Source organism: Parasteatoda tepidariorum, chromosome 7, assembly GCF_043381705.1.
Source record: "Parasteatoda tepidariorum isolate YZ-2023 chromosome 7, CAS_Ptep_4.0, whole genome shotgun sequence".
NCBI classification, from domain to species: Eukaryota; Metazoa; Arthropoda; class Arachnida; order Araneae; family Theridiidae; genus Parasteatoda; species Parasteatoda tepidariorum.
In genome coordinates this window covers 53,177,718-53,192,067 of record NC_092210.1, presented here as the reverse complement: position 1 = coordinate 53,192,067, position 14,350 = coordinate 53,177,718, and the positions used below count along the sequence as shown (strand labels likewise).

The 14,350-nt window shown below is 29.8% G+C and overlaps 1 protein-coding gene across 1 annotated transcript in view; it reads left to right on the top strand.

Annotated features, from left to right (window-relative positions):
• LOC122270027 (adhesion G-protein coupled receptor D1-like) overlaps positions 1-10,739 on the top strand; it is a 37,842-nt gene extending 27,103 nt beyond the window's left edge. Inside the window, exons 8-9 of the mRNA XM_071183446.1 lie at positions 6,256-6,433; positions 10,116-10,739. Coding sequence (XP_071039547.1) covers positions 6,256-6,433; positions 10,116-10,274 — 337 coding nt within the window. The 3' untranslated portion in view covers positions 10,275-10,739. The remainder of the gene's footprint in view (positions 1-6,255; positions 6,434-10,115) is intronic.
• The last annotated feature ends 3,611 nt before the right edge of the window (positions 10,740-14,350 follow it).

Genomic DNA, 14,350 nt, shown 5'->3' with positions numbered 1-14,350 from the left:
AACTCTTCCAATGGGTTTTACCAACTTGTCGTGGATAAATAATACCTAAAATGAAATAAACAAATGAAATTAATGAAAAATATGAATTTAATCAAACAGAAGTGAAGTAATACAGATTTAAAACTATTTTTTTGTTTATTTAATTCATCTTAAGCCCTTTTGTCTTGTCATCTTGGATTTTTGGTTAAGAATTTAAATTTTCGATTTTAATGTTTTTTGTTTGTATTTAACAAACTTTTAATGTTAGACAGACAATACGTGTATAAGTAAGGAGGAAATTAAAGGCTCTGCTCCATTAGACAGGAATAAGCACTGTTAGCTCTTTCTAACAGATTTTTTTCTTGAGAACTTTAAAAAATAAAATTATGCAATTAAATATTTTGGATAGATAATTTAAAGCTGTAATTTTTTCCTTCATCAGGTTCCTTAGAATTCATATTTTTTTTCTGTTTATACTGACGGGAAAAAAAAGACAATTTGTATCATAATGAAAAAAAAATCGTTAAATATAAATTACTAAAAAAAAGAAGAAAAAAAAAGAAGAAAAAAAAACATTTTTCGAAGTTCTAGAAACAGAAAAATATATAACACTGCGACCAAATTATTACAATAATTACGTTTTTTTACAACCATTCAAAGATATATTAGAAACAAGACTTAATTACTTTTTAAACATGCTTTATTAAAAATTTTCTTTTACATTGAATAAGTTGTTGGGATAGTATTGAATAAGGTTACTTGGGGACCTAGTAAAACCTACTACCTTGATTCAATATGCGCGATTCAAAGTGAAGCATGGCATTGATTTAATATTTTTTTTTTCCTTTTTGTTTTTTACAGTTCTTATTTTACTATGATCCTACATTAAAATGTTAGAAAATCTAGTATTAAACTACAAAACCGTTTTTAAATTTTCAATTGGGTCCAATTTGTTTGAAATATGCTTTGAGGCGTACATAAACTAGAAATGAGAAGTTAAAATGTAAGTCGATAGAAAATAGGCTTAGTCTAAAAAATTATAAGTCAGTACCGTCCTTATGCATGGGCGCACTTGGGCAGTTCCCGAGGGTCCCATGCACGCTCAAGGGGCCTTTAAGATTATTACTTTTTATAAATTTGTTGCATTTTGTTTTTCATTCTACAAATAGTAATTGATTATCATGCTAACACCAATAATTTAAATAATTTATCACCAGGAAAACTTAAAAAAGCACCCAAAATCTATTTTTCTACGTTTCATTGATGCTTTTAGGTGCTCAACTATCACTTCCTGTTCAATTTATTCCTGTAGGGTTCATACGCATCAGGAAAAAATTAAAAAGTGGTAGTAATGCTAATATGATTTTTTTAAAAATATTATGTTTATAGCCACCAGAATACATTATTTCCTCTAAGTAAATATATTGCAGATCTGAAGGAGGTGGATATGAAATTTTAATTCGAAAGTGTGAGCAAATATTAAGAAACTTTCAGGTTCTTTAGAACAAAATTGATACGAGTTTTTGATTTTTCCAGGTGCTTTCGTACCCTGTCCTGTCTTTTCTTACTTCGATTGTACTCGCTTTCAAAAACATCAGAAAGTTCTTCTTAGGGTTCCCCTTTCAAGTAATAAAAGGAACACAATCATAAATTCTACTAGCTTAAGAGGCTATTTACATGCAAGTGTAAGAAATTAAGAAGTGCACCAAATAAACATTGCTTTTTGCCATTTTGCCGATACACCCTTTCCTCCGGACACCACCCATCTAAATTCAAAGGATGAATGTTTCATCAGAAAGGGTTGGGGGTGCGATTTGAAAGAAAGGGAACGCGCTGATTGGCGAGATATATAGGATACCTGTATGTTGTAAAACTAGACCAGTAACGAAAGAAAAATCGTATATTTATTTTGTGACTTTTATTTATTTATTTTTAAATTGTATCGTGCAAATATTCTTCTTCAGAGTGCGTAGCCAAACTTTTCAACAAAAAATAAGCACCTTTTAAGCACATTTCAAGCACTCAAAAAATACTTTTAAGCACTTTGAAAAATATCATAATTAGACAGGGATGGCAAGTTCTTGACAATTGATGGTTTTATCCGGTTTTATTTACAGTGACGAAGACGATGGCGCGTCACAAACGATGAAATTAACAAGAGAAATGAAACTTTCTATCGCTAATAGAGAAAAAAAAATTGACAATGTTTAGTTGGTCCCCGCGTAAACAGCAAAAATTCGATAGATTTTTCGATTCTATTACAGAGGGCGAAAAATGAAATCTGAAATTGAAAATCCCTTGCAAAATGCAGCAGGGTTGCACATGAGAGTCAAAAATCCTTACCACTGAATCCTGCTTAGTATACGCAAGTGCGGACCAGCAAGTATTTCATCAAACATGCAAAACAAATGGTGTTTTCATACACTAACCGCCGAAGTAGATTGAGGTTAAATTAATTGTGAAAACGTTGGATAAGACAATGTCTTTTTGCATAATTTGTGGAGAAAATCAACATGGTAAAGAAAAATATCACATTTCAGGAAAGGGAAAAATCAGCACTTTTTAAAAACACCCATGGAAAAAAGCACCTTTAAGGGCTTTTGAAAAACGAAAATAAGCATCTTTAATCATTTTTGAAAACCGCTAAGCACCCTGTTCTTAAATTGTTAGCATTTAGAAATTTTAGGTTGAGAGAAAAGCGACATTTTCTGAGATCTTCTCAATTATTTTTATTTCCTTTAATTATTTGATGTAATTTAAAACACCATCACTCATACACAGTTTCAGTTATTCTTCTTGATTTCCAGTAGAAATTAAGAAAAGTTGGGAAAATAATATTTTACCATTCGATTGGATAATATAGGCTACAATGATGAAGTGTTCGAATGTTGTTGAAAGTAATGATTTTTTTTTTTTTTTTAAATTTAGTCATAAAACAAAATAATAAATCCCAGTACGTAAACTTGCAAAAGTTAAAAATATTTCTTTAAATGAATTATTGAAGAACATTTATTTAGTGCTGCCATCTACTTTCTTATTTTTGAAACATTTGTACTGCGGAAAAATGTTATTTTAAAACAGATTAATTCCTGGACATTTTAACCTGTAAAAGTTTTGATTACGATAATATCCACCGTAATATATTTTTATCTCTTCCAACTTAACTGTGGAATAGATGGAGATGGTGAGGGAAAATTCTAAATATGCTTTTAAACCTCCTTATTTAATTTTCACAAATATACTGATAATGGATATTTACTCTATTTGGCAGTACCTTTTGTTACTTGCAGAATACAAGGCCGTTATTCAATTACAGTTTAAGATATAATGCGGTATTTCAGATTCTCTATTAAATTTTTTGGGGACAAAATTATGCAAATACAATTTTGCAATCAATAATTTTTAATAGGTAACAGTAAACAGTCGCTTGTTTTTAGATTTTTGATAAGTATCTTTGTTTTTATGCAATTGACGTTAAAATAATTTTTTAGCTTCACCCAAATCGGCTTTCATCTGTTTAAACTGTAATAAAATTAGATTTTAAAAAATCTAAGAAAGGGGAAACGGGTTCTTTTAAATGGCTTACTCAAAACCACAAATCGCATCATTTTATTATATAATTCCCTCTACCGTAAGAAAGTTGTAACACCCCTCCTTGTTTTTTGCTTTAACCTTGATTTATATTAATTTGAAAGAATTAATTTTTAATTCGATTTTTATTTCAGGATTTAATTTAATTGAAACTTGTAACTTTAAATGAAACCAAATTTATATTTTAATTCAGTTTATGAAAGCTCGTAAGGAATCTTATAAAGATATCTTATTTTTGTTTTTCTTTTTTGGGTCAAAACTTTCGACTTCCGAAACTCATTGAAGAAAGAATTTTGCAATCCCCCCCCCCCGTATTTTAACCTGGATTACAAATTTAAAGTATTTCCAAGTGTAATTTTTTCTAAATTTTTTAGCTACTTTTTTAGCATTTTAAAAACAAAAGTGAAAAGAAACGATTTCAGTAATACAGTCGAACCTCGCTAATTCGAACCTCGATTTCACGAATATTTCGATATCTCGAAGAAAAAAAAATTCCCTTCAATGTTAAAAGAAACTTGGTTTCTCGAATTTTTTTTTTCTAATCCCTCGATAACTTGAATTTTTCCCCATAAGTAGTGTAGATTTTTTTCCTGAAAATAAAAAAATATTCCGAAAAAAAATTTGAGATTAGAAAATCAATTCTCATAATCATAACCAATTCTCAAACAAGCACTTTCTGCAGTGGACACTGTAAGGTGATTTACTAAGAGGCTGCCGAATATGTCAGATGAACCATTTAAAGCTATAGTCCACTTTCAAAGTGTTATAGATAAACTTTCTTACACATCTCTAAAGCAAACAACAATTGAATCTTTTCAAGTGTACAAATTGCTGTTAGAATAAATATGGAATAGTAAATAAGGTAGCTATGTGAAGAGCATTTTTCTTCTACCATCGATTACATGCGATTTTCGATAATTCGATTTTTCGGTATCTCGAATTTTTTCTCCTCTCCCTTCAAGTTCGGGATATCGAGGTTTGACTGTTTTATGTAAGCATTACTCATACCTTCTTCCCCTCGTAAGCAGAAAACATTAAGTTCCCCTTCTTATATGCACAATAGTGGAAAGTACTCTCTTCATTTGGGTATGGTAGGCTGGCTTCTTTTACTTCAAACAGTGGATCTAACCTTTGCAAGGTGCATTTATCATGACGACAATCGTTTTAGCTGCGCACAATAGTAAACGAAAGTATTTGGACGTCGCCATATAAGAAACTCAACAACAAAAAAATGTAAATTAAAATTAATTTAATTTATGTTTTTTTCTCAGCACTAACATTCCATTAAGTACGCTAGTATCCATTGTCGTTAAATAAACAATCCCAAGAAACTGAAGCGATAAGATATTACTTGAATAAAAACTTCATGCGCTTCACAAATATGCAATTTAAAAATAAAAGTCGACATGTTTCAAGCGCTCGAAAACAGGCACCGATTTTCAAAACTTGCCGCACTTCTCATTCACGTCTGGCAAGTCTTGAAAATGAGCGCCTGTTTTTGAGCACTTGAAACATGTCGACTGTCATTTTCAAATTGTACATTTGCGAAGCGCATGAAGTTTTTATTCAAGTAATATCTGTTGTTGTTTTTAAATAAATTAATATTTGAAAGAAATATTTATTTACGGGTTTTTTTTAATTCTGAAGTATTGCGCAGTTTATCTTAAGAGGAGGACACCATAGATAATCCTGATAATTATTTAATAATTATTCCTTTTCTCAGTTTTGCATACAGCTAGAGTCCATTGCGAATTTAAATAAAACTGAATAATCTCTGAAGATAATAAATATAAAAATATTTGAAGAAAACTGTGACGATTTAGATCAGGGGTTTCCAACTAACACGAGGCCGGGAACCACAATTAAAAACACAAATCAAATGGCGGGCCGCAACTTTATCAAAATTTTGTGTACAACTCTTTCATGTTTGAAGGAACATTAAATATTACTGTCAGATTTTTATAAAGTTGTACAAAACAAAAGTATGGAATTACGAATTAAAATAAGAAGTAGATTTTTAAAAATATTTAATTGCATATTAAAAAATTCAGGCTACAATAACTTTAATGTGCACCTATGTATTAAACAATTAATGTGCAACAGATATCTAATTGTTAGGATATAAAACTTTAAAAAGGTTGGTATTAAAACTTACATAGTAGCACACAAAATGCTCAATGAGAAAATTGAGGATTGTCTGCTGCAGCCACCAGAGAATAAAAATTTACATTTTAAATTTAAAAATTACGAATGTGTTTGTTAATATTTTCGTCCAAAATGAGTGGTTTCAAAAAGTTAAAATAGGAGAATTTCTTCGAGAAAATTTCTGATACACACATGCTAAAACATACACGATTACTTTTGTATTTGAATAAATATTTTCTTGGATACAAAACCTGAGAAATAAATGTTTTTGCACCGTTGGTATGTTAAATTTCACAGAAACGAAGAAATTAGGTTTTTATTAACGAGAAAAGTATTTTAAACCCATATAGATTTTTTACGATAATTGCCCGCAAAAAAATGACAACTAATATATTTTAGTTCGCGGGCCACAAAAAAAAGGCTTCGCGGGCCGAATGCGGCCCCCAGGCCACCAGTTGGAAACCACTGATTTAGATTATAGTTTTAATTATAGTTGCTTGTTTTATTTAGTGCAGTTAAATAATTGTCTGTTTTACGCAGGTGCTACAAGACAACACGCTGGGCCTCAGCTATTATTACTATTATGCTGTGTTTATCGTGGTCATTTGGAGTCAGAGCTTATCATAGGGGTGAGGAAACATATTACGCAGCCTTCACTGTAGCCAGTATCTTCCTCGGAGTTTGCATAATCATTCTCAGGATATCAACTGACGAAGAGGTTTGATCAAATTTTATAACATTTTATGAGAAGCAATTGAACATTGTCTTGCATCGGGTCACCATCCTATGGGTCCCGACTCGAATCTAGGCAACACCTAGAAGAGAGAAGGCTTCCGCACGGATCAATTTAGTATTCCGACGAAAGGAACATAAACAGCGCAGTTAGGAGTATTAAGAAAGCTGTCAAAGCATCTGTGCAACTAAACTGCGCAATGGAGGGAAATATGAGAAAGCTGTCACAACATTCGGACTACTAAAGGATCCGATTTCTCATTTATGGTAACCCGCGAAAAGGCTTTTTCTCTTCTAGGAGGTGTTGATCTAGATCAGGGGTCGCCAAACTTTTTTGATCATCGACTCCTACATAATTTTTCGAAATCTTCATCGACCCCCATAAAAGTAATTTTTTGTTAATTAAAATAAAACTCTATTAGATACCGCGTTTGTACATTTATTTTGCGATTTTAAACATTTATTAAAGAAATAGTACATTGTGTAACAATCAATAGTTTTATGAAAAATACATTAATGTTGAAATTTAAATACCTTAATATTTATTAAATAAAAAGTAATTTTGAATAAGTAGAAATAATAAGTAAAGTAACTAAAGATTTATTGCTTATTAATCAATGAGATGGGNTTTTTTTTTTTTTTTTTTTTTTTTTTTTTGCAAGGTAATGGGTGCGCTATATTGAGTTCAAAATTGGTCAATTTAAATTTTCGTCAAAATTGGTCAATTTTGTAATTTTTGTAAAAAAATGTGTGCTATAGTTTTGCTGCGGGCTGTACTAATCCATATTATTAATGCTTACCTTTTTTTTTTACATGCATTGATAATTAAAATTGATATCTATACTAAACGAATGGTTTTATCAAAACAATCACTGATTATCCAAAACGATGAAAGTTTTAATAATGACACTGCAAATATTCAACGCTGTTCACAATTTGCAAAGATAGCTGAAACTGAGTATGATATTTGCGTTTGTAACGTCAATGCTCGTCTCGTGTAACATTTGGACAAGCGTACACATGCGTTTGGCTTATAAACTGTGCTTAGTTCGTGCCACTGCACGCTGGTACGTAAATACTTNTATGAGAAAGCTGTCACAACATTCGGACTACTAAAGGATCCGATTTCTCATTTATGGTAACCCACGCAAAGGCTTTTTCTCTTCTAGGAGGTGTTGATCTAGATCTAGATTTAGAACTGGGTAGCCACGGTTTCTCACAAAAAACATTTTTTCTTAGAAAAAAGAAAACTTCATGTTTAATTTTAATGTGTGCGTAGGAGATGTTGCACGGCCCTCCGTACTTCAATTTTTTTTAAAGCTATTACTTAAAAATTGTGAATTTATTTTATTAGTATAATTTTATTGACTTTTTTCGTATTATCATTCACGATGTTTGGTGAACAATCCTTTTATTTAACACGTAAAAGATGATAGGTGAAAAGAATTTGATTTTTAAAAATCGGGAACTAGAATTTCTTACGAATTACTTTATGGCAGGGTGCTAAATTTTCACTCGTCTGCTCACCATTGGCGATCAACCTATCTAAGGCTTCATATTTTAAAATGTCAAATTTTAAATTAAACTATGTTCAGATTATCGTGTCTTATTGCAAAACAAAAATGCTGAATTACACATATTTAATAAAAAAAAAAATATTTCTTTTTTAAATATTAAGACGCATTATTTTGGCTTTATTATTGCAATAAACTTGTTTCGGATATTAAGCTTCTACTTTCTTCTACGTTTTCGGTCACCTAAGAGTTGAAAATGCTGGCAGCAAACATTTTAATCTGGCTAGTATCTTTAGAACTGTAATTTCACGCACTGCTCTAGAACTCAACTGCTCCCCCTATGGTCAATAGAGAAAAATCTACGAATTTCTTTAAATACGTTTTAATTGTCAAGCAACGGAAAATAATTTGATTAAGTTTCCCTTAAATACTATTATGTACAATTATAATTTTTCTTCAATTCATTATTAAATGGCATTACGCATTCATCTAATGAGAAACCAAAAAAAAAAATTATTAACAATTTTGTCATCTTTGACTTTCTTGAGCTTATCGCTTGTTTATATATACTAAACTATAAATCAAAAATACAAAGATTACTTGGATTTCATGTAAAATAAACATTTAAATAAAATTTAAAACAAAATTCTCTTTGAATACCGAAGCAGGTCCGATAGCTGATTTCATCCCTAGTCGTGAAATGTAATTACAGTTCTTAACTACATTACAAAGTACATTACACACTACAAAGTTATTATACTACATTACAAAGTTATAGATGTTATTAAATAAAGAAATTTTGAGTGTGTTTATACACACCGGATTGCGGGCATACCGTAAGCTTTAAAATTGCGACATTCAACATGAAACTAAATGAGTACAATTGTAAACAAAATAAATTTTCTAATTATCGTTGATTTTTTTAATTATATTTTTAGTAACGAGACTTTTCAAAAGTGGAATTTTCTCATTGGCTTCACCGCAGCCATTGTTTTAAAATAAACCATAGAGGATTCAGTTTCGTCAAATATTTTCAAAGATAACATCAGTGATGTTTGCTAGCTTATAGCTCTGATTAAAAAAAATTTTATATTGCGCGTTCTGTAATACTGAATTATATTTTATTCGTTATGTCACGTTATCTGAATTATCAACGTGATCGTGGTTAGAACCCCTGAATTGATCATAGTATTGGAGTCTTAATCGTGGTAGCATAAGCGGACTACGTTATTAAATTATTTTTCTAAGGCTATCTAAAACCACGTGTTTGTTTTGTATATTTTTTTTTCTTTCTAAACGTATTATTATAAAACTAAATAATTTAAAATCAACGGTAAATGAAATAAAAAAAATTGTACTGAAAAGAAAAATTCAAGGGGATAATTTAAGGACAATATTAATGGAATTAATTCGTTGACGATAACCATAAAAAAAACTAATATTATTATAGATGCCAACAATAATTATTCTTGGTTTGGCACGACTGGCATTGGTAATTGGTTTTGCAGTTTTAATTGGTACCAAATATACTCTTATATAGATACAAAGTATTTTATGAGTAAATTGATTACAGCTGCACTAATAATGTACATTTTTATGATAGATTTATTAAGGTCCGAAGATCTATATAAATAGAAGAAAAAGTAGCTTGGTTGTGATAAATTTTAAGTATCATAATATATTTTAATTATCAGTATTTATAATTTTAAGTATCATTATTACCTTGAGTAACAGCATTATGGTATATGATACTAAATACAGTTAATTTTTATTTGGATGGAATAAACTATTAAATACGCGTTTTGCTTGATTTAATTACGTAAAGCCACCGAGAACGGCAACAAATAATAATAAATAGATAAAGAAAAAATTGGAATTTGTGCCGATTTTGAAGTGTTTTTCAGTGCTCGTTAATTGATGCCTAATATTTTTTCACCCCGTACGAAGAACGGGCATTTAGCTAGTAAAAAATAAAAGATTATTGTTCAAAATCTTTTGTTCATTTACGTTTAGCTCAATTGAAATGCTGTTAAAAAAAAATCTGGTATTAATTTGAGATCGTAATTTTTGTTTTATTAGAGTGTTAACTTTAAAAATATTGGTGAATCAAAGTTGTTTCTTTATGTCGATATTAATATATGCCGTTGTTTTCAGATGCGGGAAAAAATGACACTTTATGTTTTATGCTGGCTAAAACCTGTCAATAAAGTGAATGCATCAAATGCTAACCTGTTTTTGACCAAAAAACCTTTTTCTGAGGCACAAGAAGACTTGAAAAATGGAATGCTACCGAGTGCAGCTGACGAAACTTGAAGAATGGCGTGAATTTGTTATCAATATTTCTAATATAAGGATTTTTTCTAGAAATATCTTCCATTGGAAAGTGGAGAATATATTTTAGAGTAGCAGCAGATGAAATAACATTACGACTGAAGAATTCATGAAAAGAATGCCTTATTATTCTTACATCGAAGCTATCGAATTATTTTTAAACCAAATTTAATTAGCTCAGAAGATTTTTTTAAAATTTATATGAGGGTGCAGAGCCTAGTTTTTAACAAAAAATCCTTTTTTTCTTTTTTGAAATTTTTTAATGAAAAAAGTTATGCTATCAATTTTTATGCAGTTTTCGTCGAAATTCTAGCTCATGACAGGTTTGCTTTCTCTTCTCTATACTAGATAGCCTGAGATCGATTTCGATAGAAGCAGAATATCGCTATCGGATCATCAAAATAATAATAATAATAATAAATAAAATAATAATGAATAGAATAATAATAATAAATAAATAAATAAATAAAATAATAAATAGAATAATAATAATAATAAACGTTCAAAATAATCTGCTCTAAATATCCTCCGGAAACCTAATTTGGCNATAAAAAAATAAATAAATAAATAAATAAATAAATAAAAAATAAATAGATAAATAAATAAATAAATAAAATAATAAATAAATAAAGGAATGAATAAATAACATTTTAGGTTGCACTGCATTATTCGTATTGCAATTTTTTTTTTGTTATTGTCAATCTTCCTTTAACTATGCACCCTTTTAAAACAAAACTTGAATAACGTAAATAGACGTAAAAACGATGTTGCCATCAGATAAAAAGAAAAAATTTATTATCTATATATTTATAAGTATTTATTTTAAAGCAGTTTTATTTATGTGAATTGAACAACTCTTGGAATTAACATTTGGAAAAGAAGTAGTGTTAATTATTTATCAGCAAAAATGTGCTTTACCCTTTTAATTTAAAACTGCACCTAAAAAAGATGATCTGCATTCCAACTGGTTAAATAACACATATTTAAAATTCATGATTATTTCAAAGTAAAATTTATAGTTTTTGTTTAGAAACTGAGAGAAATGTTAAGAGATTTGATTTATTCATATTTGTTATGATGTAATATGTATATGTAAAAAAGTCACTTTACACATTTTCAAAATAAAGAGAGAATTTTCACTTAATTAATTTATTTTCTGTAAAAAAACATTTGTCTATGTACTTTAAAAAGATAATTGTAGTCTTACCGTTTTGTGCATTCTTATATATGAATACTTCTTATATATGATAATGTGCATTCTTATATATTGAAAAAAAACAAAAAGATCACACCTATGATCATTTATAAACAAAGAAGAACCAAGTATCTTCAGCATTCATCAGAATAAAATTAATATAAGTTATAAGGGAATTCATCATTAAATTATTTACTTAAACCTTTTCCTGATTATATTATTTGTTCGCAAAAATATTTGGATTCGTTAAAAAGCTCAAGAGATATGACGAAATACTCAAAAACTGAAACTAAAAATAAGAAACTCAAATTTTCAACTGCTCTCCTATCTAAATTATAGGGGACCATATTTTTTATAGTGCGGCTACTTCCTATAGTTTCATAGTCAAAAATTCAAATCTGTCGAAAAAACTGTATAATTATTCATATAAAGTACGTTTTTGTTTCCTATTTCATAATTTAATTTATGGTTTGTACTAATTAGTTAGAATATTTGATGTTCTTTTCTTTAAACAATTAAGATTTGTTTTTAGTTTTTGAAAATCTAATCATTGGAACAAAAGTTATTCAGTTTAATTTATTTATTATTTATTTATTTGACTGTACTATTCTTAACAGATTAACAACTATTCTTAGTATAATGTCGTGCATTAATGAGCACTTCTTGGCACTGATATAGTACCGCCTTTGTTTATAGTACCGCTTTTAATCTCGTTGCTCATTACACTGTTTCATTGTTATTTTCTTGCCAGCACAAAGAGAAATCAATTTCTTTTGGATTAATATGTTATCATCAACATTACTGTATACAATCGGTGTCTTTTTAATGTAACAAACTGAATATCACATGATACAATTGAGCCTACAATAATCAAAAAATATTTCTTTACGAATAGTATATAATCATGGAATGCAGATTTGATTTTATACAGTAATCAATCAGTGTGTGCAATCAGTTTAAGAAATCGAAGATGCTTACAATTTTTATTTTAGCTATGAATACTCAACCCGAGACTCCATTGCTGATCTACTTCCTCACGCACCTCTGAAGCTCAAAAAAGGCTAAGGATCAAAAATAAATCTAAATAATTACTTCGTAACTAAGTTTTTATATCTAGAAAAATACGAAATTATTCTAAATGAATACGTAATGTATGAACTATTCGACACTGCTGAAGTTATAACTTAAGACAACCTAACAAAACTACTAATACCAACCTAACAAAACTACTAATACCAACCTAACATAACTACTAATACCAAACCAACCTAATAACTACAGCATTGCCAAAAGATGGAAAAATACGTGAAGTTAGGGTGCCACATAAGAGAAATATACACTCATTGCCATAAAAATTAGCTCACCTAGAAAGAGTTGCTAATGAAACGAAATTTTACGTGTGCAAAGTACAACGTTGATAGAAGTAAGTGATTAAAAAATTAAATACAATAAAATGGTGGTTTTTCTACCCTTTAGGGTCATGTCTAGGGCGAATGTAAGATGCAATACGGTCGGGCACTGAGGCCCAAGTCCCTTATGATGTTCTACGGCATCTCGTTCCACAGTTGTTGTAAAAACAATGGTAAATCGACTAAACTAGAAGGCTATCCAATTTCCCGTGCCAGATTCTAGATACGCTCGTTCGATGACAAATCTGGGGATCAAGCAGGGCAGAGATGGGTAATATTGTGCCGGAAATAGTCCTGTGGCATCATGCTGTCTGTGGCAGAGCATTACTTGTTGAAAAGGGGCTACTGGGAGCTCTGCCATGAGTGGCAACACATACGGCTGTAGGATGTCATAGCGCCGTAGATCAATGTTATGAAAAATCGAGGGTCGTATTATATATAAATAGATAGATAAATAAATAAATAGATGCATCCAGGTTTACAATGGGATTCGAACTCGCTATCTCTACGCTTCCATTTTAGAATGTTGGGACAGCCCGAACACGTAATTGTTGAGATACTGATTTAGTTTACCCTCGTCCATTCATTTGTACATTTACAAATGCAGACATTTCATTGTTTTGTATGTTCTAGAAGTAATTTATTGCTTACATGAGAAAATAACAATTAACCGATGAGTAAGAACGTTGACAATTGTTTACTAAAGAATATAGAGGTTAGCAAACTGAACTTGTTTGCATCATCTCTAACTATACTGTTAAAATTACCGACTTTTGGTTAAAATTAACAAACTTTATAATATTTACTACCAAACAGCATGGTAATAAAAACACCTCAGTGCATAATTTTACCACAAAATTCTAAAAAACCTCTAGAATATTTCTACCATTCTGTTTGGATGGTGACATTGTATTTTTACATGTTTCGGAAGATAAATCTGATTAAACAATAATTATCTGATTATTTAGGAAAATTAAATAGCAATGATTAAAATCTTATTTAACATTTCTCCCCTCCGTCCACAACCCTTTGATGGTCGAATTAACTTGAGAGGGAAAAAGACTCTACAACGAATTTGTTGCTAAAACTTATCCTGGCAAATGATAATAAAATAAAAAAGGGGGATAGGTTGACCTTTCTTACATATCAGAGAACATAAAATAAAAAATTAAATAAATAAAAATTCAAGGACCTTAAGGATCAAAAAATCGCATAAGTATTACAGCACATCACATATTTATTTCCTAAACCCTCAATGCTTTTAACGTAACATTGTTTCATCATTTCAAAATGAAAAAAAAAAGCCCATAAATTTGAAACGACTAGTTTTTTTTTCTTATTTTTTTTTCTGGCACCTTATTCCTCAGTTCCCGTTCGTCAACCTGTCCGTTTTCATATTTTATTCCTGCGTCACTACACGCTTCATGACACGGGCAGAACGGTTTGACATTGGG